This window comes from Aspergillus uvarum, assembly GCF_003184745.1.
Source record: "Aspergillus uvarum CBS 121591 unplaced genomic scaffold BO82scaffold_18, whole genome shotgun sequence".
In the NCBI taxonomy this organism is placed as follows: Eukaryota; Fungi; Ascomycota; class Eurotiomycetes; order Eurotiales; family Aspergillaceae; genus Aspergillus; species Aspergillus uvarum.
This window is the reverse complement of record NW_020291315.1, coordinates 306278-332900: the sequence shown is the minus strand read 5'-3', so window position 1 is coordinate 332900 and position 26623 is coordinate 306278. Positions and strand designations below refer to the sequence as shown.

At 51.6% G+C, this 26623-nt stretch overlaps 10 protein-coding genes across 10 annotated transcripts; 5 read left to right on the top strand and 5 right to left on the bottom strand.

Annotated features, from left to right (window-relative positions):
* Positions 1-125: 125 nt before the first annotated feature.
* Positions 126-692, top strand: BO82DRAFT_431187 (uncharacterized protein; the record flags this gene model as incomplete). Its single annotated transcript, XM_025640681.1, has 2 exons — positions 126-312; positions 381-692. 2 exons carry the CDS (start codon positions 126-128, stop codon positions 536-538), a joined length of 345 nt encoding a protein of 114 aa, XP_025493358.1. The 3' UTR covers positions 539-692.
* An 852-nt stretch (positions 693-1544) lies between these two features.
* Positions 1545-2847, bottom strand: BO82DRAFT_412118 (uncharacterized protein; the record flags this gene model as incomplete). Its single annotated transcript, XM_025639828.1, has 2 exons — positions 1545-2641; positions 2769-2847. 2 exons carry the CDS (start codon positions 2845-2847, stop codon positions 1545-1547), a joined length of 1176 nt encoding a protein of 391 aa, XP_025493357.1.
* A 982-nt stretch (positions 2848-3829) lies between these two features.
* Positions 3830-4659, top strand: BO82DRAFT_412115 (uncharacterized protein). Its single transcript, XM_025639827.1, is given in 2 exon segments — positions 3830-4045; positions 4060-4659. The coding sequence occupies 1 exon segment, from the start codon at positions 4095-4097 to the stop codon at positions 4311-4313; it is 219 nt and encodes a 72-aa protein (XP_025493356.1). The 5' UTR covers positions 3830-4045; positions 4060-4094; the 3' UTR covers positions 4314-4659.
* A 106-nt stretch (positions 4660-4765) lies between these two features.
* On the bottom strand, positions 4766-6220 carry BO82DRAFT_353149 (peptidase). The gene is made up of 6 exons (XM_025634889.1): positions 6068-6220; positions 5849-6015; positions 5404-5781; positions 5208-5350; positions 4976-5147; positions 4766-4922 (listed from the first exon to the last, which is right to left on the bottom strand). Exons 1-6 carry the CDS (start codon positions 6177-6179, stop codon positions 4848-4850), a joined length of 1047 nt encoding a protein of 348 aa, XP_025493355.1. The 5' UTR covers positions 6180-6220; the 3' UTR covers positions 4766-4847.
* Positions 6221-7449: 1229 nt separating this feature from the next.
* On the top strand, positions 7450-7806 carry BO82DRAFT_400880 (uncharacterized protein; the record flags this gene model as incomplete). The annotated part of the gene is made up of 1 exon (XM_025639222.1): positions 7450-7806. The coding sequence occupies one exon, from the start codon at positions 7450-7452 to the stop codon at positions 7804-7806; it is 357 nt and encodes a 118-aa protein (XP_025493354.1).
* A 1799-nt stretch (positions 7807-9605) lies between these two features.
* BO82DRAFT_400879 (uncharacterized protein) lies at positions 9606-10001 on the top strand (the record flags this gene model as incomplete). Its single annotated transcript, XM_025639221.1, has 2 exons — positions 9606-9836; positions 9918-10001. The coding sequence occupies 2 exons, from the start codon at positions 9606-9608 to the stop codon at positions 9999-10001; spliced, it is 315 nt and encodes a 104-aa protein (XP_025493353.1).
* An 883-nt stretch (positions 10002-10884) lies between these two features.
* Positions 10885-12751, top strand: BO82DRAFT_332574 (MFS transporter; the record flags this gene model as incomplete). The annotated part of the gene is made up of 7 exons (XM_025633184.1): positions 10885-11092; positions 11150-11194; positions 11257-11448; positions 11515-11660; positions 11730-11789; positions 11845-12099; positions 12167-12751. The coding sequence occupies 7 exons, from the start codon at positions 10885-10887 to the stop codon at positions 12749-12751; spliced, it is 1491 nt and encodes a 496-aa protein (XP_025493352.1).
* A 93-nt stretch (positions 12752-12844) lies between these two features.
* Positions 12845-17831, bottom strand: BO82DRAFT_332570 (putative ATP-binding cassette transporter; the record flags this gene model as incomplete). Its single annotated transcript, XM_025633183.1, has 11 exons — positions 12845-13451; positions 13542-13622; positions 13683-13872; positions 13937-14362; positions 14457-14572; positions 14630-14701; positions 14750-14861; positions 14914-15231; positions 15289-16452; positions 16512-17547; positions 17601-17831. The coding sequence occupies 11 exons, from the start codon at positions 17829-17831 to the stop codon at positions 12845-12847; spliced, it is 4353 nt and encodes a 1450-aa protein (XP_025493351.1).
* A 300-nt stretch (positions 17832-18131) lies between these two features.
* BO82DRAFT_46731 (uncharacterized protein) lies at positions 18132-18824 on the bottom strand. The gene has a single exon (XM_025641226.1). The coding sequence runs from the start codon at positions 18601-18603 to the stop codon at positions 18196-18198; it is 408 nt and encodes a 135-aa protein (XP_025493350.1). The 5' UTR covers positions 18604-18824; the 3' UTR covers positions 18132-18195.
* Positions 18825-18851: 27 nt separating this feature from the next.
* Positions 18852-25737, bottom strand: BO82DRAFT_280071 (bifunctional carbamoylphosphate synthetase/aspartate transcarbamylase; the record flags this gene model as incomplete). Its single annotated transcript, XM_025631286.1, has 2 exons — positions 18852-24958; positions 25020-25737. 2 exons carry the CDS (start codon positions 25735-25737, stop codon positions 18852-18854), a joined length of 6825 nt encoding a protein of 2274 aa, XP_025493349.1.
* Positions 25738-26623: the final 886 nt, after the last annotated feature.

The following is a 26623-nucleotide window of genomic DNA, read 5'->3' as shown; positions in this document are numbered from 1 at the left end:
AATTGTGGTCGATCCATCGAATGGATGGCACACCAATGTCATGTTTAAATATCCGTACCTCGCACCTGCTATTTCGAACCAAACAACCGCCCTCCTTCCATATCAGTTTTTCAAATCAAATCAAGATGAGGACTTCCATTATACTTCTTGCCGCCTCCGCAGGCGTTGCCTTGGCTCAGCCTGCTACCCTCAGCGAGCGCGCTGATTCTGTCTGTCAAACCGGCAACGGCAACCCTCTTGAGCCTACTCCTGCATGCTGCTTTACCATGCCATGGACTGCGGAACATTATCCCTACAGCGTCTGCATGGCTCGTAAGATAATACCAAAGTTCCCTTGGAAACTTTTGATAGGGTCTAACTGACCTGCAATGTGCACACAGCTTCGAGTTCGAAAAACACTGCCGAATTCGAGGAAAGCTGCCGCAAAATCAAAGCAACTGCCCAACCTCGGTGCTGCCCCAAAGCTCTCATCGCCGAAAATGAGAACCAGAACATTGGCGATGATCTTCTGTGCTCAGACCCAAACACTGTTGCGTAGAGCGTTTCATTCATATGGCTCTTAGTGCTTCGGGGCACACAAAAACCAATTAACGTGGAACTCCAGGCGGTGGAGCTGCGGAAGGACGGATAGCTAACCTTGGATGCCGGGGAGAGCCGTGAGCCCGCTTAGGGCAATAATATTTTTGGTCGACTGCTTGACAGCCTGTTGTACATGGTGATTCCATCGCATCTTTGTGTTGAAGATGAATTCCAGGAGTTTGGTGGTGTCTAGGCTTGATTACTTTGTTATTCATGGCTATTTTGCCCTTGCCACAGGCTGATTTGCAACATGTTATTAGATTAGATTAATTTATTAGCTGCAAATAACGCGCCTATTTGCTGTACTTACTGCTTAATCTAAAATTGTCCTTATTCTGGATTTTACTAATTTTTCTCTACAGAAGAACTGGCTTGCCAGCAAAAGTAGTTATTGATAATTACTAAAATGTTGGATCTGATGGCAACATCCTTCTTTATAATCCGCCGAGCAAAGGGGATCGATTCAATCGGTGTTACTTTGCCGTAGTTGCAGTCCTTTTCTTATCATTGTAAGGATCAATCCTCTCCTAATCCAACATATGGGGTCGCATTCAGAAACTTACCCTCTTCTCCTGCAGATTCGGTTGAATTATTCTCCACAGCAACCATAGAACCTCACTCATCACTACACCGTTTCCAAATGCTTTAAGTCTGCCGGGCCTCGCTGTACAGGCTGTTGTTTTCACATTAGTATCGGTGACGTTGGTATGGGCTCTTCCTTTTTCCTATAAGAAACTGGATGGCGAATTCAGTTGGCGTAGTTTCTCTGTTGAATACGGGGTGATTAGATAGATTATTGTCGACAACTTTGTCTTTGCACTAGGCCAGGCGGTGCTTCTTGCCCTGGGTCTACATCGCTCGTCTTCGAGCAAAGACGGTTCACTAGGAGGCGAGACCGAGCCCCTTCTGGGAAATATCGTACATTGACAAATGTCTTGCTGTCATGACAACTATTTGGGGTTTGTTCATTCTACCACTGTAAACTCCACGTGGTTACTAGCCGGTACGACAAGCGCAGGTCGGCCTCCGTTATCTTCTGGCTCGCGTACTTTGCCCTCAATAGTAACCACTGTTTCTTTATGATCTTGAAAATGACCCCAATCCCACCAGTCGAGTTGGGCCCCCTTGTAACAGTACCGGAAGGTGTCCCCGGGCACCACGTTGTCCGGAAAATCAGTCACACATCGCGTGAACGACCACGGCTCACCCGGATTGAGTGCATGGAAGTCATTGTCTTCATTGCGGCCCACATTCTTTAACACAGGGTTTGGAAATCTATACCGATGATATGTGAAGGAACCTCGTATTTCATAGGGCTGCCACTGGCCGTTTTCTTTCCGGTAGAGCCTAAATCCCTCTTGACGCCAATCGACATCTTTAAAGAGGAAGGTATGAAATACAATAGGTTTTTGAAGAGAGATATTCGGGGCCGCTTTGTAAAATAGGGTGGCCGTCACTGCATATCGAAGACGACTCGACGGATCGTAGTCTTTCAGCGACAGTGTAGCAGGTCCAGCTATGCTCAAGGTTAGGATTGGGGCACCACCACCACCCATTTGGCAGACAGACGCCAGAAGTGGTGGAGGCGAAGGTGGCAACGGGCCCACATCATCAATGTCGCTTTCTTCGTCCAGAATATATAGCGATTGTGTCTCCGAGCTGGGAAGAATCAACGGTGGGGATTTGGGGTCTAATTTGCAATTCCGGTACTCCGCCAATGTGCCCCAGTCCCACAGAGGGATTTGTCCGCCTACCCACAGGGTCTGGTAGTAATGCCCCGGTCGGAAGGAGTCAAAGTAAACAGCCGGCAAGAACACCTCCCAGGAAACGCTGGCGCCTGGAAGCAGTTCTTTGATGTATAGATCTGATATCGGTACCTCGCGTGGCGGAAGGGAGCTTTCTGCTAGTAACAACGACTGACTAGGGTTGATCGAGATAGGATGCCAGTTGAAATCAAAAAACCCTACAGGAATTCGCCGAAACAGCATGAAGCTGCCCTGGCCAAATCCATCCTTAATCGGGTCCCAGTGGAAAATGCATGGTCGCCGTTCGGGATCATCCGCTTCGCGAGTAATAGTAAAAGTAATATGAACCGAGGTGTCAACCTCTAAGTCAATATCCGGCTTTGCGTCAAATGTAAGAGAAAGGCGAGGACATCCCGATCTGTTTGGGTTAGATTTGGGTTGAACATGTTTTTCTCACTCGGCGGGCATAGTACCGTCTGTCTGTAGCAGAGTATCTTAGATACGAGGAAATAACAGCAGCCATTACTGCCGGAGCTGGCAGTTGTTTGTTGGCGTTTTGGTCTTTATTTCTGTTACGGTTGTGGGAGGAAGTGCTAGGGAGAAATAGGAGAAAAGGCTTTTCAGGGTCCACGGCAAGTCCGGTATGATTTCCTATATAGACCAGTTTCGTTTGTCCATGGAAGCTACCGTGACCAGTCTGTGCACTAATCCTTCGCTCTCTTTAACCGAGACTAATCTTAGAGAATTGTCGCAATCTCCTCGTGATCGAGAAAAGCTGTCAGGGAACAGCTACTAAAGCTGAAATCGCATTAGCCCACAAGAACTAACAAGACTGCCAAGACTAATTTAAATTGCGAAAGCAACTCGAATACAGCCTCTGTCACAACTAAATATGCTATCCTGGCAATAGTTTGCCGCAGTCGGCTTCATGCTATGCAGTAGACGGTAGTGGAAGCACCCTCTTTTGTCTAACTTGGATATTTACCACAACGAACGATAGAGACAATTTTGTGGCTTAACAATGAATAAAGTACTGACATGCCATTCATGAAGGAGCAACGACAAATTTCTGCTCACTGCGGGATTAAGATTGTGTGTCGAATTCCCGTTAGGAAAGGCTTAGTGATTATTTGGTCTTCTCCTGGTGCTTAGCACTTTTTTGTAAGTAGGGTTTACAGTGGACTGGTTTCATTTGGGGATTCCTTTGCTGCCGGAATGGGCACCGGCGTCGTGTAGGTCAGTCCAACTACGGCGACCTGATTTATCGACAACTCCAAAATACTTCTGTTTCCATCGAAAGAAAGGTCTGCTCGGGTGACACCACAACTAGTTGGGCCCGTCAAATTCAAGAAGGGAATAGTCAATCTTCTGCAAACCTGGCGACTCTGACTATGGGAGGAAACGATCATGGGTTTACTGACATTTGCTTGGAATTGCATCTTGACCCCAGCTACTTGGCACTTTGGATCAACTTATCGCTAATGGTGCATTGAGACCGAGGACAAAGCACGGCACGCGCTTTGATGAATGACCAAGAAGAGGCCGGGCTACGCTACAAGCTCTCAGAACTCTCTACAAGCAGATTCTGGAAAAGGGCGAAGAAGTTGATCTCTCTCTATTTGTCACTGGTTACCCCGAGTCCTTCAACAAAACCACCACCGATTGTGATCAGAGCACTTTTCATTATCTCTGGAGTGGCTATAAACCCCCAGTGATTGGTGGTACAACCGCCTAGTCCACCTTACAGCCCACCTTCGCGCTGAACTGAATATGCTGGTCTCTCAGCTCAACAATATAATTATAGCTGCCATTCAAATTGCTAATACTGAAGCTGGGTCCACGAGAGTCTACTACGTGGATGTGCAAAGCAGATTTGACTCGCACCGCTGGTGTGAACAAGGCATTCATGAGCCTGACTCGAGCGCTCCGAAAACTTACATCTTTTCAAGCGGCTGGAATGATCTCCTCTTGATGGTGGTGATACTGTGACTTCGTCAGATGCGAGTGATATCTCCTATCTTGAGCAAAATGGTATTGATCTGCCGGACCCGTCCAATTGCGAAACCGCGCTCGATTCAGATCCAGATCCATGGCAGAAATGGCTTTGCCTGGTTCCAATCGCTATCAACCAAGAGCCGGACAGTCGATAGCATGGTCATATGGAAACGCGACTCAGGCCATCCAAGATGGAAATTTCAACGCGCAGCATATTTCTGACTGGTATTCTACCTATAAAATCAAGGCTTTCTAACCACGAAGTCCGGGATGGGACTATACCGTGATGCAATCCTGGAGAAATCGATGCAACAAACCTAAATCTGCAGCTGGGAGGGAGGGGGGGGGGGTTTGCAGCATCCCCCTCCAGACCCCCTCCGGGTTGAGTCAGGCCATCCACCTGTCGGACTTTAGGAGTAAGAATAACTATACATAAATAATACAGTGTTCACATATTCTATATATTATGTGACCCGGCGACCTAGGCTTATGTACACCGACAGTTGGTACATACATCAAAAAATCCGACTACCGCCACTTATTATCCCAACCGCCCTGCTCCACGGCAAAGGCAATTGCCAACTCGCTGAAGCGAGCCATGTGCTAACCCCAGAAATTAGTGATTGATGTACGCTGCTAAGAAAGGGTGGACTTACGTCAATCGAGAAATACCCCGTCTCATCGTCCACGTCCATCGTATCGTTGACGCCATGGACATACGGATCAAAGTTCCCCGGCATCTTTCCGCCGGCCAAGGGGTTGCCCTCCGACGCAAAGGCCGACGGGTAGTTGAGCTGCGTGAAGGACATGTAGTCCGACCCGGCGCCGCTGTCCACATCACATCACAATTAGAATTGGAGGACTTAAATATTCCAAGGGAATACGTACGCGCCCAAATTGTACACCTCCGTCGGAATCGAGATATACTCGCGACTCAGATTGACCGTCCAGTTCGTCAGCGCCGCATCCGCCTCCGTCGCGATGAATCCGATCTCCTCGGTCGAGTTGTGCGCGATGAACGCCGTCATGTCCTGGGCCCAGGTCAGTAAGATCGAGATGATCACCAGAAGGAAGGGGACCGTACAAACTCCAACATCGCCCCGATCCGCGCCCCCTCCTCCTTCTTGTACCGCGCAATGGCCTGACTCCCCAACAGGCCCCCCTCCTCCGCCGCGTACCAGTGAAACTCCACGGGCCCATTTTTGGGCGTGTACCCGCTCGAGGCCAGCACGCGGAACGCCTCGAGGATGCTGACGGTACCCGAGCAGTCGTCGTCGGCGCCGGGCGCGCGGAGCAGCGGGAACAGGTAGTTGGCCGAGTCTTGGTGGGCGCCGATGATGGTTAGCGGCAGCGAGAAGTTGCGGACCTTGGGCTCGAAGCGCGCGATGATCGAGGACTGGGGGAAGCTGTGGGTGAAGTACTCCAGGGAGATGTGAGTGCGGAAGGGGGATTCGTCGATGATCTTCGAACAGATTAGTCGACCTCGTTCTTCAAGTCCCGATTGCCGAGTTCTGTGGCAGGATACGAACCTTGGCGATGTGTTGGTAGAGCCACTGCGAGCTCATCTCGCCATGAATGCCCCCGTAGTACCGGTTATAGTAGCTGGTCATGTGCCGGAGCACGTATTCCATGTGCGCTTGCTCGACCTGATCAAACAGGGGGCGGACATAGCGCTGGTGCATCAAGTCCGGCAGGTCTAATACCTCGCAAGTTAGAATCATGCCCCCGATTAGAAGAGATGTACTCACTCGCCGAGCCTGCAAGAGCCTGTACCTGCTCCGCGTAGAACTTCTCATTCTCAGTGATATCCATGAACTTCTTCCCCTTCTGCCGCAGCACCAGCTTGTCGCCCTCGGTCATCCACTGCGGCTGGGACTCCCCGCGGACGTGCAGCAGACGCGGCTGGGCAAGGAAGTGGGCACTATCAGGGCTCAAGGCCAGAAAGGCGGCGACCGGGTCGTTGGGGTGCTCGCGGAGGGCGGCGTGGACGCGGTCCTCGTCGAGGACGAAGATGGCGTCGTCATGGCTGTAGGGGGCTTGGTTGGTGGATTCCAGGATCTGTTGGCTGCTGGCGAAAGAGCTGGACGCACCGAGTGCAGACTGAGCGGTGCTCAGGAGCAGCGGGAGGGTCAATAGAGTGCTGCGCATGGTGGAAAATAGGAAGGTGGAGTTGTTGTGGAGGGATAAGCTGACGGAAGGGATGGAGTGGGTGCGATAAGAGAGAGGAGGTATTTGTATTTGTATTTGTAACCCGAGGCACCGGACCTCGGAGCTGCGGCACGGACCCCGAATCACGGATAAGATAAGCCTCTGGTTGCGCTGGAATACTGCCGATTGGTTGGGAGGTGAAATTCTCCTGGCAGCACTCCTTTTACTCCGTAAGACATCTAAGGTGTCATGGATTGCGTGATAGGCGAAGATTAAGTGTCTTGAGATGGTTTTGTAGCTGTAGGAGTGATGCGGAGAAGAGAGGCGGAAATTTACGGCGGATTGCAACCACCAAGTCGCAGCCTAGTACGAGTCAGTACAACTGAAGAACTGCTAATATAGCCCCGCCGAGCTTCCATAGCTGTAGTAGTGGGCCTAGATGCAACGGCAGCAGCCGGCATAAAGGTGGCAGCTGGACTGCCTTGACACTAATTTAGGTAAACAATACTCAAGATTATTTATAATCAAAACAAAGCTTGGGAAAACCTACTTATGTACTGGAAATCCTAATTGATTTAGTATCTTTTAGTTATACTATACAGAAGAACTTTCATACTACAGTCATAAGACGGTTAACATACTTCTGAAGCATAATGAATTTCTGCAGGGTGAAGATTATTTAACCGGCGTTTAAAGATACATTATCTTCTACACCCACAGTCTTATAAGCTAAGACACTACTAGTTGACGCCTGAGGATCAGCCGCGCGGACTTTCTCCACTAGTCTCCATTATTTACCTATCCAAATGCAGTATCTTCTGCGGTATCTGGTCTTCGCGTGAAAGAATAGACAAAAAAAAAAGATTTAAAGCACGCAGAAAAGGTCCTGTCAATGATTCCCACCGACCAAAACAATTCTGCTTCTTCGCCTTCTTCTCAATCTATTCAACCCTCTTGATCGTGTGACCAACCACTCCACAACATGCAGCTTCGCTATCTGCTCGCCAGCTGCATCGCAGCCACCCAGACTGTCTTCGCCTGGGACATGAACGCCTGGCACGGCACGGAGTGTGGCGCGGCCGGGGGAGCCGAAGGATACGAGGTGGCCGACTACACTTCTACGGGCTGCTTCAATTTCGACATGGAGGACGGGTACCGCATCCACTCGGTCAAGGCTGTCTTCAGCGATAGCAAATACAAGATCACCATCTACCCCAAGTCCGACTGCAAAGCCGAAACGTTGTGGCCTGGCATTGAGCTAACCACCGAGACGTGTACGGTCTTCAAGGAATGGACGACAGATGAGGTCATCTATTCGTACAAAGTCACTGCTGTCTAGACGAGCACACCACGCAGGGGCTCTTTGGTTCTGGACCTCTTGAACCGTCAAGTCCGGCAAGGTTCATGTTCCTGCATCAATTCTCAGCAAGAATCACGCAGAGCCTATTTTCTTATCTTATGCTATGTCAGTGTTAGAGGTTAGACCGCTTGTCGTTTTCTTTTGTTTTCTATGGTTTTTGATTATTGGTTTCCATTTTGTTTTTTTTTGTTTTTTTTTCCCCGCAAGAATTCGCAGCTTTCCCGGTTACTGGTCAGTCATTGAGGCATTTCTGAGGCGATTCATGGCACATTCGTCGTGGATGTGGCTGTTCTGACATGATACAGGCCGCCATATTGTATACACCTCCTAATCGCAAGGTCATTTGCATCGGTGTGATCGCGCTCACACAGGTAATGCAGGATCTTCTTTACATGACAAATCTCAAGGCGGCATCGAATGCATTGATAGTTGCCTGGCTTAGGAGGTAGGTCACGCTTACATGTCTCCGCAGATCAAACGGTTCGCTTGCTGATTGATGATGTGAGCAGCTCAGATCCCGCAACAACGGCATCACGAACTACACAATCTCTTCAGAACATGCGACTCAAAAGTGTCCCTCATGTCGAAAAGAGCATGGACAAGGTTGCACGAGTGAATTTGAACGGCGGAAGATGTGGCGGGTGCACTTGGCAGTTATGCTGGGAAGAATGTCGCTGGCACTTGGAAGACTACAATTCCGTGAACAGGGGACAACATACATGTAATTCTATTGATGCTTATTGGTCTTCCCTGGGGATAAAACAATTATCCAGGACAATGAGATGCTCACCGCCTAAGTCGAGCTTTACATCAAAGGCGAAACACCATTTAGCATCATTTAGACACTACCAAAATGAATTGTCTTTTTCACCAGATTCACTACATCACTATTAGTATTTGTTGTTGAGGAAGCTGAGTACTTGAGTAGTCTTGTTCTTCATACTACTATGAATCTTTATATGTATATAATCTAATAAGTAACCATTAATTTGGAAAGGCCTTACTGTTCTCTTACTACTCCAGGCAGTAAATGCCCTCTTCTCCGACAGATAAGCCGATGGGAGGGATAGAGTGGAATCACCGATAAAATAAGCTTTGATTGCGCTGGAATACTGCCGATTGGTTGGGGGTTGTATTCTCAGGCAGCACTCCTCATATAAAGATGCCTTGGAAGTTAGGTATTATGAATATTACTATGTATTGTATTTATTATTACGAATGCAAACCCTGAAATGCCGACATAAGCTCACTTGCAAAAGTACGCCTGTTTTTTCTTTCACTTCAGTTGCTCTTCCAGTGGAGAATGCAGATCTTGCTTCCTCAAGAACCCCACCCGTTGACCCAACGCGGTGGATAATGGACCCTTCTAAGTTGGGACCTTGGCAGCAGGAACAAGATCTACTATGTATGCCATTCTCCAGGGATGCTAGATTCACAAGGAACCTATTATTACCGGTATGTTCTTGGCCATCGCTGCTCGAGTACGAAAAATGCTATCAGGCTGCACCATGGGGAGACCCCATCCTGGGCCTGAATTGATTGATTGATTCAGCGACTGGCTGAAGCCGCCTCGTCTACGGAAACACCGACCGCATGCTCAACTTGCCATCAATTGTCCATTCAGTGAGACGTCGCCCTAAAACTATGCCTTTCTCCCTTCCCTATTATCGGGACACCAGTGAATCTGCTAGGGCCTCTTCCTGATCAAAATGAGATTGCACGGGCAACACCCAAGAGTCTCCCATCGGTATTTCTTTTCTCGTGAGCAAGACCCTGCGATGACTGGTCCTTTTCGGACGGTGGAAGAGTTCGGTAAAGCCATCGCACTTCGCTCCCAGAAGATGTGGAGCAAATCAAATCGTCACAGTGTTCTCTCCGACTATCTTGCTCGCCACCTCCTATCAGCACTTCGCGATCATCCGCCCATGTTCACCCACGGAGATCCCTACCGAGGGAATGTTCTGGTCAGAAGGGTCGTGACTCCTGTCACCAACGAAGAAGAGTATGAAGTAACTGCTCTAGTGGACTGAGAAACAGCTGGATGGTATCCTTCGTACTGGGAATACGCTCATATCTTTCCCTTGTTGCAGTGGATTGATGACTGGCCGGGGTATGTGGAAAAGATCCTCAATCCCCTGCCGCTGGAGGGCGCCATTATGTGGGTTGTCTCTTAGAGATATGGAGTTTTAACTTGATGTGAGGTGTTATGATGTTGATACTGGGGTCTTTGTCCGGTCCTGATGAAGGGTCTGATAAGTGATTTAATTCAGTGTTATTCTGACTTAGTGCTTGGTAGTCAAGCGTATACATGGAACGATATCCTTTATTCTTCCAGTCACGCCTGCTCTTTCGACAGTTCAGTTTAGAAGATGCCTGAACATTGCGACTTTTTCGAGTACACGACTGGACAATATATTGATCAATAACGCGTGTCCACGTGCCTCGCGCAATGGCGTTTTTGTGGCTTATATGCAGTGCAACCCTGTGGCAGTTTAATTTATCTACTCATGTACGGAGTACCTCGGCCCAACAACTCCCATCAATTGTTCACATTTTACCTACGCATAGTACATTGCCGTCCTGCGCGGCATAATTAATCAATTGATCAATTCTGGAGAAGTTTACTGACAAGAGGACGTCAGACTACCAACATCATGCTCAATCTTCCCAGGCTCGAGGCGTGACTGTACATAAGTATATAACCTCCCCCTCTCGGCCGAATGCTCGCCATAGTGGACCCCGGATTGCTCATTTCCCAGCCCGATGCTTGGATCTCCATCCCGCCCACAATATCCTGCGCCAAGCACAACTTCCCAGTTCCTCTTCTGCAACAACCCCCCTCTAAGTTACCCATGATATACCCCCTTCCTCTTCGCCGCGGAGAATCGAGCCTCCAATAGCGGGAAGGATATGCAATCACGCCAACGGTGGCAGCGATGGTGCAGCGGAATACATCATGTATGCACCAGGGTATATCATAATCACCCGCACCGGGGTGCATCTCCCCAGTGAATCGGGGCTCCAGACTTCTTCCTCAGGTCCACCACAGTCTGCACCATGACAGAGCTCACCGAGGAGAAAACCGTGGACGTCCACCCGACACCCCAACCCCAAGCCCCGGAGAACCCCGGCCGCAGCAGCAGCGACAGCAGCATTGCCGAACATGCAGGTGTCAACGAGAAGGCGCTGCTCCGCAAACTGGATTACCGACTTCTGCCCCCATTGACAATCTTGTATCTGCTGTCGTTTCTCGATCGGAGCAATGGTATTACTGACAATGCTTGATTCTGTGGAACATGGCTAATGGTCCGATGCGGAACAGTGGGTAATGCCCGGCTGGAAGGCATGGGTACCGATCTCGACATGTGTAGGTTGTCCTCTTTAATTGATTCTTCGAAACTTGGGGGCTGGGGACTGACCCTCGCGCAGCAGGAGACCAGTACCTCACCGGCCTGACGCTCTACTTCATTGGATACGTGCTGTTCGAAGTGCCGTGCAACATCATCCTGAAGAAGACCACCCCGCGGACCTGGCTGCCGACGCTCACGCTGGTCTGGGGCGTCGTCGCGACGCTCTGCGGCGTGGTGCAGAATTACGCCGGGTTTCTCGTGTCGCGACTAGGTAGGGGCCGCCTCTGTTGACAGACCTAGCAGCAACGCAAACCCATGCTAATACGCCCACAACCAGCCCTCGGAATTGCCGAGAGCGGCCTCTTCCCTGGCGTGGTCTTTTATCTGAGTATGTGGTACAAGCGCAACGAGCAACACTACCGCGTCGCGCTGTTTTTCAGCGCCGCCTCGCTGGCGGGGGCCTTTGGGGGGATTCTCGCCTGGGTACGTTCCCCTTCCCAATCCTCCATCGCACAGCAACTGGCCTGCAGACAAATAACTAGCCGGAAACAGGGAATCGCCCACATGCGCGGCGTAGGAGGCTACAACGGCTGGCGCTGGATCTTCATCCTGGTGCGTGCCCACCCTTACTCCTACCAACCCTAACCCACCCCTAATACGTGTACAGGAAGGCCTCCTAACCATCATCATGTCCCTGGCCGCCTACTTCTGGGTCTTCAACTACCCGTCGAGCGCCGAGTTCCTCACCGACCTGGAGCGAAGCTACATCCAGCACCGGCTGAAGCACGACAGCGACGCCACGCGCCACGAGACCTTCAGCTGGGCGGCCGTAGGCCACGCCTTTTCGGACCCAAAGGTGTGGTTGTACGGGCTGGCCTTCCACACCCTATCGCTGCCGCTGTACACGTTGTCTTTGTTTATGGTAGGTCCTGCGCCCTTCGGTCCCTCCCACAATCCACATATCAACCCTGCTAATTCCCACCCCAAAGCCAACAATAATCTCAACCCTAGGCTACACCGCCGCTCAAGCCCAACTCCTGACCGTCCCGCCCTACGCCGTCGCCTTCTGCCTAACGGTCACAACCGCCATCCTCAGCGAACGCACCCGCCGCCGCGCCCCCTTCATTTTAGGCAGTACATCCCTCGCATGTCTGGGCTACATCCTGCTGCTGACCGACCCCCGCCCCGGTGTGTCGTATGTGGGGACCATCTTCGCCGCGGCGGGCATCTACCCGGCCGTGGCGATCGTGCTGGCCTGGCCGGCCAACAACGTGTCCGGGCAGACGAAGCGTGCCATCGCCAACGCGCTGCAGATCTCCATCGGGAACCTCGGGGCCGTGCTGGGCACGCAGCTGTATCGGACAGAAACCAAACCGCGGTATTTCTTGGGCCATGGGTTTGCGTTGGGGTATCTGACGGGGAATTTGGGGGTGGTGGGGCTGTTGTGGTGGGTTTTGAGGCGGGAGAATTTGCGGAAGGAAAGGAAGCGAAGTGGTGGGGTTGTTGTTGCGGATGGGTTCGAGGGGGCCGAGTTTCGTGGGGATGAGGATCCGAGGTGGGTGTTTCAGACTTAATTTCTAGAATGTACTGTACCATGGGAATGGAAGTGCGTATATGGTTCAGAACGCATGCATGCGAAGGCAATGGGCGCGAGCTACCGCGAAGCCCTAAACAACACCTCCCCTCATCGTCAACACCCTCGCATCCCCAATATCAACCACCCTCCCTCGCTCCAGCACAACAACCCCGTCATAGTCCGCAATACTCTCCACCCGGTGCGCCACCGCCAGCACCGAGCACGATCGGAACGGCTCCTCCCGTAACAGCGCCTGCACCCGCGCCTCCGTCTCCCGATCCACATGGCTAGTCGCTTCATCCAACAACAGAACTCTGGCCCCACTGCGCTGCAGCTTGAGCATCGCCCGGGCGAGCCCGAGGAGCTGCGTCTGGCCGCGTGAGAGCGTATCGGCGCCGAGCTCGGCGTCCAAGCCCCCGCTCCGTTCAGCTAGCACGCCGTGCCACAGGCCCACGCGGTCCAGGGCGGCGATGATCTCTGCGTCGGGAAAGTTGCCGCTGCTGCTGCCGCCGGGGGTGGGGTCGGCGTTGAGCCGGACGGTGCACCCGGCTAAGATGAGAGGGTTCTGGGCGATTGTGACGAGGCGTTCGCGGACGGTCTCGCGCGAGATCGTGGACAAGTCGAGGTCGTCGATGAGGATCGAGCCGCTAGTTAGTTCGAGCATGCCGAGGATTGTGCTGAGGAGAGTGGATTTGCCGCTGTTGCTCAGAGGGGGTGATGTGAGAGATGGACGCAGTGGGCTCGCGAGCTGGATGGGGTAGGGAATAAATGAGAGGGGTACAACTAACCTACCTGTGCGACCACAAATGCCGATCTTTTGTCCGGGTCGCACTTTGAAAGATAAGTCTTTTAGGATGGGAGTTTTGGGGCTGGAGGGTGCTGATCAGTGACTATCTCCGTAATCTGGGATGGGGGATTGGTTTGCGTACTTGTACTGCGCTGTTACCGCTTTGAACTCGATTGCGCCGCGGGCGGGCCAGGAAGCAGGAACGTTGTCGGTTTTTGGAGTGTCTTCACGCTGGGTTCCCCGTTCAAAGTCTTTGATGCGGGCAATAGAACCAAGGGAGATCTCGAGCTGCGTCCAGCCCGTGATCAGAGACGAGAGGCTCTGGTTGAAAGCTTCATGGCGCATTTCAGCCCTTGGACTTACAATAGACATAAGAAAACAAGTAGGTAAACATACAAAGAATGTTGTTGAGCGAGACGCCCAAAAGTCCAATGCTAGTCGCTGCCCTCAGGTTGACGGCCAGGCTCACAAGGAGAACCGCCTCGGCAGCAACAATCAGGTCGAGAACCAGAGTGAGCCACCTTTGAATGCAGTATAGCAGATAATACGGCCGCTGAGAAACATCTAAAAGCTTAAAGCTCTTCTCAGAGAATCTCTTCTGCCAGCCGAAGGCCTGGATTGTACTGAGCCCATTCATAGTATCCATATAATGCGAATACAAAGGGCTCCTGCTTTCTAGATCAAGAAGTCGAAGCTGTCGCGATGTCTTCAGGTAGTAACGCTGCACAAAAAACACTGCCACAATGAGAAACGGAACAGTGATAGCCATCCAGGTCGAGCCAGTCGCAATGAGTGCAGCAGCAGCGATTGCGGTTAAAAGGTCTATACGTTATCAGTATGTTGTCATAGCGGAGATAGTTTCTTTCCGCCCGCTGGTGGGTTGCAGCTACTAACTGCATAATGGGCGACGGCTTACTTGAAATCGTGATCAGAAGGCCAACTGGTAGTTGGCTCTCGATCAAAGTCATGTCCTGGCTGAATCGATTTAGAAGTGCGCCACTATCCATGGTTGCAAGCGTGGTTGGAGATGCTCTGACGCCAGTTAGCGAGGGAGAACTTGAAACAATGCATTGGAGCACATGTACATACCCCATGACAGTCTTCAGAACAACATAGTGAAGCTTGCGTGCGGTGGACGGGGATATGAGTATCAAGATTGCCCTAGTTTCAGGTAAGCTCACACCAGAGACAGTATCGCAGGTGACTTACCAGACATAACCACCCATACATATGACTTCCAGTATCGCCAACACAATGTAAACTGTCACATAGAGTACTCTCTGCTCTCCTCCTCGGCTAGTCCATCTCTCCAGCCATATTTCTAGAAGCAGGGTTTAGCGGATAACGATATGGTAGGACTGGGGGCAACGTACGGCTGAAGGTACTGCAGAAAACATTGAGAATCACGAAAAGAAGAAATAGCAGAGAACTTGACCAGCCGATTGAACTCAGATAATATTTATACACTTGAGAGTCACCTGTTGACCGCTTCAGATCGCTGAGCTGGTTATCCTTGGCAATTTGCGCTGCATCCTCCCTACGCATAAGCGTAGTGTTTTCTCTGCTACCCCTTAGTGTGTCTATCGTATCATGATTAGACGGTTCAGGAGAGATTATATTATCACAGTCGTCTTGTTCGAGTGTGCCGTTAGAAATGATCAGGGTCCTGTCGGCATAAGCAAGAGATGCAGCTAGAGAAGGGTTAACCACAAGGCCAGCGAAGTCAGCGGTTGCTGTACTGCACTTACTGTCATGCGTAACGAGAATCACTGTCGAATTGAGCTTCCGAAACACACCCCTTTCCCCAAACAATCGTTCGAGTACCAGACTCTTGGTATTTGTGTCCAATGCACTGAGAACATCGTCTAAGAGAACAAGATCCTTTCTAGCATATACTGCTCGAGCCAGAGCGATTCGATCCATTTGTCCGCCACTCAATCTAGCACCCAAGCCACTGCCGATCTGCATGTCATCTCCTCCCGGGATAAGGCGCAGGTCCTCGTCGAGAGCACAAACATGCAGCACGGTACTGTACCATTCGTGATCGATACTCTGCGGGCTTTCTTTCTCTGTTGTGACGTTCCCACATATTGCGTTTCGTATGGTGGTGTTTGGCAACCACGTTCTCTGTGCGCAATAAGCTATGCGACGAGTAGACAAATTCACCGACCCCGTCTCGCAAACAACCTGGCTGAGAATAGCTCGGAGAAAAGTAGATTTCCCTGATCCCACCGGTCCGCGGATAGAAACGATCGCACCCCTGGGTACCCCAAGGTTGATTTGATTCAACAAAACCTTGCCCTCAGTGGTCGGGCGGATGCTAGCGCTTTCAAAAGCCACAACTAGAGAGTCCTTGCTGCTAGGATTGACCATGAGCGATGAGGTCTGTTCTGCAACCCCCGGCATCGGTTTGCTACAGGCATGGTTGGCCGTCATATTATCCTGGTTGTCTTGCGATAGGCTATTTTCGGCAGGAATCAGAAGAAAGCTTTGAATCCTATCGAAACAACCCAAGGAAGATGTCGTTGAGGGAATGGCACTCAGAAGCTTTGCGGCTGGGTTAGTCAGAAGGGTGATTATAGACAGACTGGTAAATGTTTTGGTGGAATCGAGCGAGTGGCCTTGCACACCAAAGACGGCAAATGTCAGCGCAGGAGCTAATGCCCAGGGTAAATTTTGGATCATGTTTTGCCACACAATATGCCATCGAAAGGAAGACATCTGCTGCGTCTCGTCGACCCGTTTCTTCTGGATGATCTGCGTAAAAGCCCGGCTTAACCCCATTTGCTTCACGACTTGAATGTCTGTAAGCATCGAAGTAATGATTGCAAGGCGCTGTTGCACCGCATCCACCCAGATCTTTTGGCGGTTCCCAATATTTTTCGAGATGTAGGTGCAGGCAAGGCTAGAGACTGTTATCCATGGGGATTAGTCGACCCTCTTGTCTACTTGTGATGTGGTATTCACCTACCAATGACGATTATAACAGGAATCGCACTCACCCACCCTAGGCGAATTGTGAGTAGGGTAATCCCGATGGCTACCTCGATGATACGTGCCCAGCACTCGTGTAGCTGGACTAGGCAAGCAGATATCCGATCGATGTCGGTGGTCATTCGAGTGATCGCGGCTGACCGGTCTTCTAGCTGTCCATCTGGAATACACAGCATATGCTCGTACACCAGCGAGGAGGCTGCTCCTCGGAACATAGTAATGAACCGATATAGCAGGTGATTGGAGTGAAGGGTGGAGATCGCTAGGCCTAGATACACCAGGACTGTGGCGGCAATGAGACCGTGACCTCGTTCGGTGCTTTGTCCGCTACTAAGCCAGTCAAGAAGCCCGGCGATCAGAAAAGGCTGCGCAAAGGTGAAGCCGATCAAACACATCCGTGGAAACACTGCCATTAGCAATGGCTTGCACAGCGCCCGACATAATTTCCACGGAAATTCAAAACGCCGTGCTGGAATCCTGCGCTGGGCCCAAACACGCTGCGCCCGTTCGCTGACAGTCGCCGAGTTCAGCGCCTGATCGAGATTATACATATCATCGATTGTTAAGAGACGTCGTGAGCCGACAATAAACATGTGATTCAGCCACCACATGAACGACCGGTTGATAATCCCACTGGTAGATTCAGGGGGTAAACCTCGATAGTCGTCTGTCAGGTACTGTCGTTTCTCAAGACTCTCAAGCAGGAGCATTATCATTTTAGACCCCACGCTTATCGTGAAGAGCACAGGAAGGAGCATGGTCTTTGGGAGACGCAGCCATAGCGTGCGGGCCTGGACTATGTCGAACAGCAAGGTAAGGAGGAGGTATGCAGTGAGAAGTGAAGAAGGTCTGGCCGATCGGCCATCTTCTAACCAGCATAGCACAAGAAGCTCTATTGCGACTATCAGATTGATCGAGGCTGACGGCACCGAAGCTTTGGTCCGGGGTAAATCATGACGAGTCCAGCACACAAGGAGCGTGAGTTGGATTAGAGCAAAAGTCAGGGTTGCGGCCTATCCCTCGTATGAATTCCAAGTGAAGTTGTCTTGGAGATGGAATGTCTTACTAGTTTGACAAACCGTAGAGAGTTGCGCTGTGTTCGTGCATCTTTCTTGATGAGGTAGCCCACTCGTAGCGGAGAGGCAAGCAAGAACACCGCCGCAGGAACAATCCCGAGAATGCTCTGTTCGAAGAGAAGCGTGAAGTCGAAGCCATTGCGACAACCCAGGGCTACTACGGGCCCAAAGACATTATCTGCATCGAGCGAGCAATTGGATGGGACTGATATTCGATCCATCATCATGGGATACTCGTGAGAAGATGGGAAAGATGCAAGGAACAAAGCAGAAAGGAGGGGAAGATCGTAGACTATGCATCGCCCGGCTCTTATCGTCGGAGTCCGCAAAGGGTAATTAATTAGCCTCCATTAGGCCTTGCTTACTAGTACGTGCTTCAATGCTTCCAAGTTGACAATATACCAACGTCGCGCGAATCACGAGCAAGACAGCAGAAGATGCTATCATGTTTCGACAAATAATGTTTCGAGAAAAAGAAAACTTGTTACGGGGCAACAATCAGGTCTAACAAAGAGATGGAGCATAAGTCTGAAGAAATAATGATTATATTGATTGGTAAGTTGATTGCTGCTAGCAGCAGGGCCATCAACCACAGATTGTAATAGTCGTTGTAGTCGTCGTTGTAGTCGTCGTTGCCAAGTTGTTGTCCCAGGGGTATAAAGTTGGGGGAATTCCAGTCCCGCCCAAAAATGGGTAGCCTTCCGGCTGTCCCTTCAACGCCAGTTTCCCTTCCCAAATCCTGAATCCCAAATCCCAAATCCCAGTGTCCTTCCAATCCCAATAACTCCCAAGAAAAGAAATTGAAAGAAACGAAAGAGGAGCAGAAAACAAGTCACAAAACAAAGAAAACACGCCAGAAACACGCCAAACACATAACACACACACAAAACGCAACGAACGCAACACACACCACACACACATCACACACACCATACACACAACACACACACCACACGCAAAACACAACACACACAGAATACAATCCATACACATAACGGGATCGTATAATTGGAAATAGGGAAAATTAAATCTAATCTAACATGCGAGCATCTCTATATGCCTCGCAAATAGCCTACGGGGTGTATGTAATGACATTGAACAACTTTTCGAAAGCAAAGCCAATGCCGAAACGGGAAAAAAACAAATAGGAAACACATGATAATCGAGGTCGCCAATCAGAACTGTGAGAGCACAGATATCCTTTGGTTTGCCCGCATATCGTACATCATCCCAGAAATGACCTAGGGTGCCATGACCAAGGCAAGAAGAGCCATGCGGCAGTAAAGGCCATATCTCATCTGTGTCCAAGTCAGCGTATATTCAAACATATTAGATGGCCAAGTCACACTAACCTGGCGGAAGTAAGCAGCCCGCTGGTCGAAGTCAACCTCCTCCGAGACCTCAGCATTGCGAGGCAAGGGGTGCATAACGACCATGTGGCTCTTGGCGTGCTTGAGAAGAGCGTTGTCAATGACAAAGGTGTTCTTGAGACGCTCATACTGCTCGAGATCGGCAAAGCGCTCCTTCTGGACACGGGTGGAGTACAGAACATCGGAGCGGGCGACGATCTCAGGGGTCAATTCCTCAGACTCCACAACAAGCTGGCCAGAGGCAACAATCTGCTGGCGGACCTCCTCGGGCAGAGACAACTCCTTGGGGGCAACGAGCTGCACTCGGACGTCGTAGAACTGGAGCAACTTGAGCAGAGAGTGGACAGTACGGCCGTATCTCAGATCACCGGTAAAGGTGATGGTGAGACCTCCGACAGTTCCAAGCTCCTCACGGATGGTGAAGAGGTCCAAGAAGGCCTGAGTGGGGTGCTCAACGCTGCCGTTTCCGCCGTTGATGACGGGTACAGGGGAGAACTTGGCCGCAATCTCAGTGCTGTTGGCATCAGGGTGACGCAGAACAACAGCGTCTCCGTAGCAAGCAAGAGTGCGCAGAGTATCCTGGAGAGTCTCGCCCTTCTTGGTGGAAGAGTGCTCAGTGGAGATGGCAATCGTCCGTCCACCAAGGCGCTGCATAGCAGCGTCGAAAGAGGCGGAAGTTCTGGTGGAGGGTTCGTAGAACAAGGTAGTTAGCAGACGGCCCTTGAGAATGTCGAGCACTCCCTGGCGCTGAACACCCAAGCGCATCTCCTGGGCCACGGTGAAGAGCAAGTGCAAATCGGCGCGAGTGAACTGGTTCACCGAAAGCACATGCTTCTGCTTGAAGGGAGAGCGAGAAAGCATGTCCATCAAGGAAGAGGAGATCTGAGGCACCGGGGTGTACAGGGGAGGGCCGAGTTCACCAACCGCGGGAGCAGCCTGTTCGGCTGCGCGGCGGGCTTGGCGAAGAGGAGTGCCAGAGATGGAGAGTCTCCGGTCGAACGAACTCTCCGGGCGAGCGCGAACCATGGGAGACATGGCCTTCACAGACGGGGAAGCAGGAGCGATCCGGTGAGTAGACATGTCAATTCCCTTGGGAGCGTCGGGAGTGAGCGCGCCATCGAGGCAAGAGGTCTTGCCCTGGAACGTGACACGCTGCACAGCACCACGGACATTCTTGCCATTGAGGGGCGACCAGCCATGAGGACTCTGGAAAGTGTAAGGGCGGTCAATCTCAATCTCAACGGAGCTGTCAGCCTGGTCGTGGATCTCGAAGATCTTCTTAGGGTTCTCGTAAAGGCGAGCGATGATGTCCTCAATAGTCAAGCGGCCCTCAGCAACGGCGGTGAACAGCAGAGGCAGGGACTCAGCGACACCAACAACAGCAGAGCCCTTATCACCAGCTAGCTGGAAGGGAATGCTACCGATGGAGAAGACATCAATAGTGCTCAAGTGTTCCCACAAGGCCTTCTGATCCTCAGCGGAGGGCAAGAAGGACTCGGGGTAGTCTTCCTTGGAGAAGAACAGAGAGAAGATAGACACATCGCAGGTCACCTTGAGACCCTTCTCCTTGCTGAGAGCGATCAGGGTAATGTCCTCCTTGGAAGTCACGTTCATCACATGGATGTTGCGGCTGTGGAGACTAGCCAGGAGCAGCACAGAGGCCAAGTCTGTAGACTTAGCATCGGTGATGATGGGCTTGCTAGAAGGCCAAGCAGCGAAGTGGCTAGTGACAGCAGCAACCTTGCTAATGTTACCGGAAAGGTGGTTGAAAGGAATGAAGAGAGCACCGACATCTCCAGTCAACTGGCCGATCTGGTCAGCGTTGGTCGACGTCGCGGAAACAGAGAAGTTGAAGTCACAGAAGGCACCCTTCTGGGCGTTCTGCTGGACAACCTTGAGCGCAGCCGCTTCGGTAACCGAGGCATCGACACCCACGGGCATGACGCGTACCATGCTGAACCCGGAGGCAATGGAAGCCTTGGTCATGAGCTCGAAATCGGAGGAACCGGGGGTGACAAGGCCAGGGACGAAAGCAGCGACGTTGATCAAACCGGGAAGGATGATAGTGCGGTGGCTGGTCTGGTAATCCAGAGTACGGACAGCGAGATCGTAGTGGCGGGCAATGGCCTCGATCAGGATCTTGGCGTTCTTGACATTGGTGACCAGAGGAGTCTGGTAGTCAACGGCCATACGACGAGTACGGTAACCCTTACTCATGTAGTTGGCAGGGCGTCTGAAGCGGTTGTTTGACGGCAAGTTGATGTACAGATCGATGAGGTTGTTGGCCAAGTGCTGAGTGAGAGAGTACTCGGACTTAATGTCCTCCTCTTCACCAGGCAGGATTTCAAGAAACTTGCAAGGAATGCCGTTTTCCTTGAGGAAATCAGCAGTACCAGCGGTGGCAAACAGGTTGTACTGCAACTGGTGGAGCTTGCGAATGGACGGGAGCATCTCCATCTTCTCCTTGTAAGAACCAATAGAGAAGAGAATGTTGCGCTTAGGGAGACGGAAGCCAGTGGAGATCAGGCCCTTGAGGTAAGCTTCATATTTGTCACGTCCGAAAGAAGCGACTTCACCGGTCGAAGCCATCTCAACACCCAGAACAGGATCAGCACCAGAGAGACGGGAGAAGGAGAATTGAGGAACCTTCACACCGACGTAGTCCTTGGGAATGGAGACAGGAGGATACTCGGCGAAGGGCACTCCAATCATGGCCTTGGTAGCCATCTCGATGAGGTCGACACCCATGGTCTTGGATACGAAGGGGAACGAGCGGGAAGCTCTCACATTGCACTCGATAACCTTGATATCGTTGTCCTTGGCAATGAACTGGATGTTGTAAGGACCGGTGACATTGAGAGCATTACCGATCTTTCTGGTAGCCTCTTCAATGCGACGGACGGTTTCAGGGTCCAGGTCCTGAGGGGGCAGGATCAAGGTAGCGTCACCAGAGTGGACACCGGCGTTCTCAACGTGCTCGGAGATGAAGTGTCCGACCATAACACCGTTACGAGCGACAGCATCCATCTCAATTTCCTTTGCGTTCTCAATGTACTTGGTGATAACGACGGGGTGCTCACGCGAGACATCGGCAGCCTGGTTAAGGTAGCTGGCCAGATCATGCTCAGAGTAGACAGTGTTCATGGCAGCACCAGACAGTACGTAAGAGGGACGCACAAGCACGGGGTAGCCGACCTTGTTACAGAATCCAGTAGCCTCATCGATGCTGGTTAATTCCTTCCAGGCTGGCTGGTCGACGCCAATACGGTCCAGCATACGAGAGAACTTGTAACGATTCTCAGCGCCATCAATCATCTCAGGGGAAGTACCGAGGATCTTGACGTTCAAGCGGTGGAGGGGCAGAGCAATGTTGTTCGGGGTCTGGCCACCCATGGAGATGATAACACCGCTAGAGGATTCCAACTGGTAAATATCCAGAACGGTCTCAAGGTTGATGTTCTCGAAGTACAGACGATCAGCCTCATCGTAATCGGTACTGACAGTCTCCGGGTTGTAGTTGACCATGACAGTCTTGTGGCCCTGCTCGCGCAAAGTACGAATGGTACGGACAGAGCACCAATCGAACTCGACAGAGGAACCAATGCGGTAGACACCAGAGCCGAGAACCATGATACCATTGTCGTTGAAGTTCACGTCGTGCTCAGACGCATTGTAGGTGAGGTACAGATAGTTGGTGAACGAGGGGAACTCGGCAGCGACAGTATCGATCTGCTTAACGATCGGAACAATGCCCGACTCGACACGCATACGTCTGACAGCAAGCTCGTTGGAGCTCAAGAACTTAGCCAGCTGACGGTCGGAGAAACCAAGCTGCTTGGCGCGCTTGATCAGGGGTCTAGGCACAGTGGTAGCATTGTACGAGGTCATAAGCTTTCCGAAATCGCTGAGACCCTTGAGTCTGCTCAAGAACCACTTGTCGATCGAGGTGAGCTTCCAAATTTCATCAACACTGTAGCCAGCGGCCATGGCGTTGGCGATTGCGAACAGACGCTGGTCAGAAGGAGTCTGCAATTCGCCCTTGATGGACATGAGAGCGTTAGTCTCGTTGAAGCCCATATTGTGGAAGTCAACGGAGCGAATGGCCTTCTGAATTGCTTCTTCGAAGGTTCTTCCGATGCTCATGACTTCACCAACACTCTTCATGGAAGATCCAAGCTGAGTAGAGACGCGGGTGAACTTCTTCAAATCCCAACGGGGAATCTTCACAACGCAGTAATCCAGCGAAGGCTCGAAGCAAGCGCAAGTAACCTTGGTGACGGAATTCTTGATCTCATTCAGAGGGATGTTGAGACCCAACTTGGCCGCAATGAAGGCAAGGGGATAACCAGTGGCCTTGGAAGCAAGTGCAGAAGATCTCGAGAGACGAGCGTTGACTTCGATAATGCAGTACTCCTTCGAGAAGGGGTTGAGAGCATACTGAATGTTACATTCACCAACAACGCCAAGGTGACGGATGACGTTGACTGCAGTTGTACGCAGCATGTTGTAGTCCTCGTCAGAGAGGGTCTGGGAAGGAGCGACAACAATTGAATCACCGGTGTGGATACCGAGAGGATCAAAGTTCTCCATGTTACAGACGGTGATACAGTTGTCCCTGCAATCACGAACGACTTCGTACTCGATTTCCTTCCAGCCCTTCATACTGCGCTCAATGAGAACCTGGGGACTGGCAGCAAAGGCTTTGGTGCAAAGATCCCTCAACTCCTCCATGTTATCGGCAAAACCGCTGCCGAGACCGCCAAGAGCATAGGCAGCACGAACGATGACGGGGAAGCCGATGCTCTCAACGACACTGAGAGCCTCTTCCAAGTTGGAGGCAGAGGCAGACTTGGCACACTTCTCACCGATGGAGTCCATGCTACGAGCAAAGAGCTCACGATCCTCGGTGGTGATAATGGTATCAATGGGGGTACCGAGGACCTTAACGCCCAAAGATTCGAACTCATCCTTGAGTTGAATACCGACTTGCAGCGCAGTCTGGCCACCGAAAGTGACGTAAATGGCATCGGGTCTCTCGTGCTTGATGACCTTGCGCACGAAATCGGCATTGACTGGGAGGAAGTAAACCTTGTCCGCAAGACCCTTCGACGTCTGAATGGTAGCGATGTTGGGGTTGATGAGAATGGTGTAGATTCCTTCTTCCTTCAAGGCCTTGATGGCCTGACTACCGGAATAGTCAAATTCACCAGCTTGTCCGATGCTCAGACCACCACTACCCAAGATGAGAACCTTCTTGACAGAGACACGAGGAGAAGCCTTGACGTTGTCCTCGATAGCGCCACCGGGGAAGGAAACAGCTTTGGTGAGAGCCTCGGGGTTGGCAATCGTGTCCTTGACAGTGTTGATGAAGACGTCGAAGAGGAACTCAGTGTCCCGAGGTCCGGGTGTGCTCTCGGGGTGGAACTGGACGCTGAAGAAAGGACGGCTGACATGGCGGATACCTTCGTTGCTACCATCGTTGGCATTCACGAACAGTTCCTCCCAGCCTTCAGGAAGGGTGGTCGAATCCACAGCGAAACCGTGGTTCTGAGAAGTGATGTGGCATTTGCCGGAGACCATGCTGGTGCAAGGAATGTTGTGACCACGGTTACCGAACTTCATCTTCTGGGTTTGGCAACCAACAGAGCGGGCAATCAACTGATGACCCAAGCAGATACCGAACACGGGAGTGCGGGCCTCCTTCATGGTCTTAGCAAGGTTGTTGACGGTGGTAGTGAGAGTAGCGGGGTCACCAGGACCGTTGGAAACGAAGAGGCCGTCATAATCCTTTCCGGCAAGGGTAGGGAAATCGTAGTCCCAAGGGACGACAAGAACCTCGACACCGCGAGCAAGCAAACAGCGCAGCTGGTTGAACTTGAGACCGACGTCCAAGCACAGGACACGGACCGGACGTCCGGAGGGGTGCTTCAGGGCAATATCCTCGGGAGGAGAGAACAGCTTAGGCTCCTTAATGGATACTGTTTCATCATTATCAGTCAAAATGCTTCTTGGTGGAGAGTGGCGTATCGGGAAACTCACCCTCAGCAACAAGGTTCTTCTTGTTGGGGTCAACCCACTCAGTCTCCTCGAAGAAGGGTCGCCAGCTATCCTTCTCCGTGGGGACTTCAGTAGCGCTGTCGACGAATTCAGACTTTTGGAGGAGCATACGACCAAGCATGCTACCCTTCTCGCGAATACGCTTCGTGAGAGCACGCGTGTCAACACCGTGCATGGCAGGGACGCCCTGTTCCTTCAGCCATTGGCCAAGGGAAGACTGAGCCAGGAAGTGAGAGTAATCTTCTCCGGCATAGGTTGCGACAACCAAAGCCGCCACGTGAATTTCAGTGGATTCGAAGTACTTGGGCAAAGTCTTCAGGAGCTCATCCATGGTCTCCCGAGACGGAACACCATAGTTGCCAACCAAGGGGAATGTGATGACCAGGATTTGGCCCCGGTAGGAAGGGTCGGTGACCGACTCGGGGTATCCTACCATACCAGTCTGGAAGACCAGTTCACCAGCAACGCTCTTCTCAGCACCAAAGCTGTAGCCCTGGTAGACTGTGCCATCCTCGAGCTCAAGGGACATCATCCTTCCGTTGCTGTCACGGGTGGGAGAGGATGCGGGAGCGATCACGGCTCCATTGTGAGCCTCCATAGGAGGAAGCGGTTGCAATTCCTTGTTGATCTGGTTGTAGGCCACGGCGCCTCCAGCCAGAGGGCTGGAGGGGAGCGCAACCTCCTCGGTGGATTGGGGCATAGCGGTGGATTGTGGGGGGAGGGGAAAAGGTCCTCTCGGGGACTGTGTGTCAGAGGTATTCTCTCTACCGTAGCATCAGCAGTCTCCAAGATCCTTTTTGTAAAGATGCAAGAAGGAGGGAGGGATGTCGTTTCGCTGCTTCTGCAGAGGAAGAGGAATAATAAAAGAAGAAGAGGGAGACGAGCAGAAATCTCAGAATAAAAATTTTGTGTACGGGGGGCTTATGGAGCTTTCTCATTGGACTACTCGTTTCACCGATCCGGGGGTTGATGGGCGTTCTGCCATGATCTACCGCCCGCGAGGAAAATTTTTCTAAAGTTTTACGCTTTCGACCTTACTCTTTCTGGGTGATCTGGATGCTTTCATGTAGCTCACTCTATTATATAATGGCCCCTATTATCGCTTGCGAACAATCCAAAACACGCCGCAAATGTCTTCATTCGAGTCGCAATGCTATTGACAGTCAATGATCACAGTGGCATATCATGTAAAACCACTGAAGAGGCGAGAGGAAGGGGAGGGGGGCAAAAGACAACCACAGCAGTGGCCTCGTGGGTGAGGTCATACAGGTTGGCTGTTGGCTAATAGAAACACCTCGCCTCCTCCGATCATCGGTTTGTTGGAGGGGTTCGGGGGAAGAAATGGAGGGGGAAGAGGGGGGAATGGTTCTGCACACGCCACACAGATACGGGCCGGTTCTGCTGTGACTTCTCCGTGCCCGTAGTTTACTCCGTACCGTAGGTATTTTTGTCATGAAGAGGCCCCGTCCCCAGCCAAAATCTGCCGAAGCCGCCCTATACCCGTTGCAGGCACTTGGCACGGAATTTAATTGGTCGCGAGAGGAGGCTCGCCACTCTTAGTGCTGATCGACCTCGCGTGCAGCGGA

What these genes read in the sequence shown, in the direction of transcription:
- BO82DRAFT_412115 (XM_025639827.1), top strand. Translation starts at nt 4,095, where the DNA reads ATGCTGGTCTCTCAGCTCAACAATATAATTATAGCTGCCATTCAAATT.
- BO82DRAFT_353149 (XM_025634889.1), bottom strand. Translation starts at nt 6,179, where the DNA reads ATGACCGAGGGCGACAAGCTGGTGCTGCGGCAGAAGGGGAAGAAGTTC. An exon ending in TCTACCAACACATCGCCAAG is followed by an intron (nt 5,782 to 5,848) that starts GTTCGTATCCTG and finishes ATCTGTTCGAAG; the next exon opens with ATCATCGACGAATCCCCCTT. An exon ending in GAGGTGTACAATTTGGGCGC is followed by an intron (nt 5,148 to 5,207) that starts GTACGTATTCCC and finishes TGATGTGGACAG; the next exon opens with CGGCGCCGGGTCGGACTACA.
- BO82DRAFT_46731 (XM_025641226.1), bottom strand. Translation starts at nt 18,603, where the DNA reads ATGTGTATGGATTGTATTCTGTGTGTGTTGTGTTTTGCGTGTGGTGTG.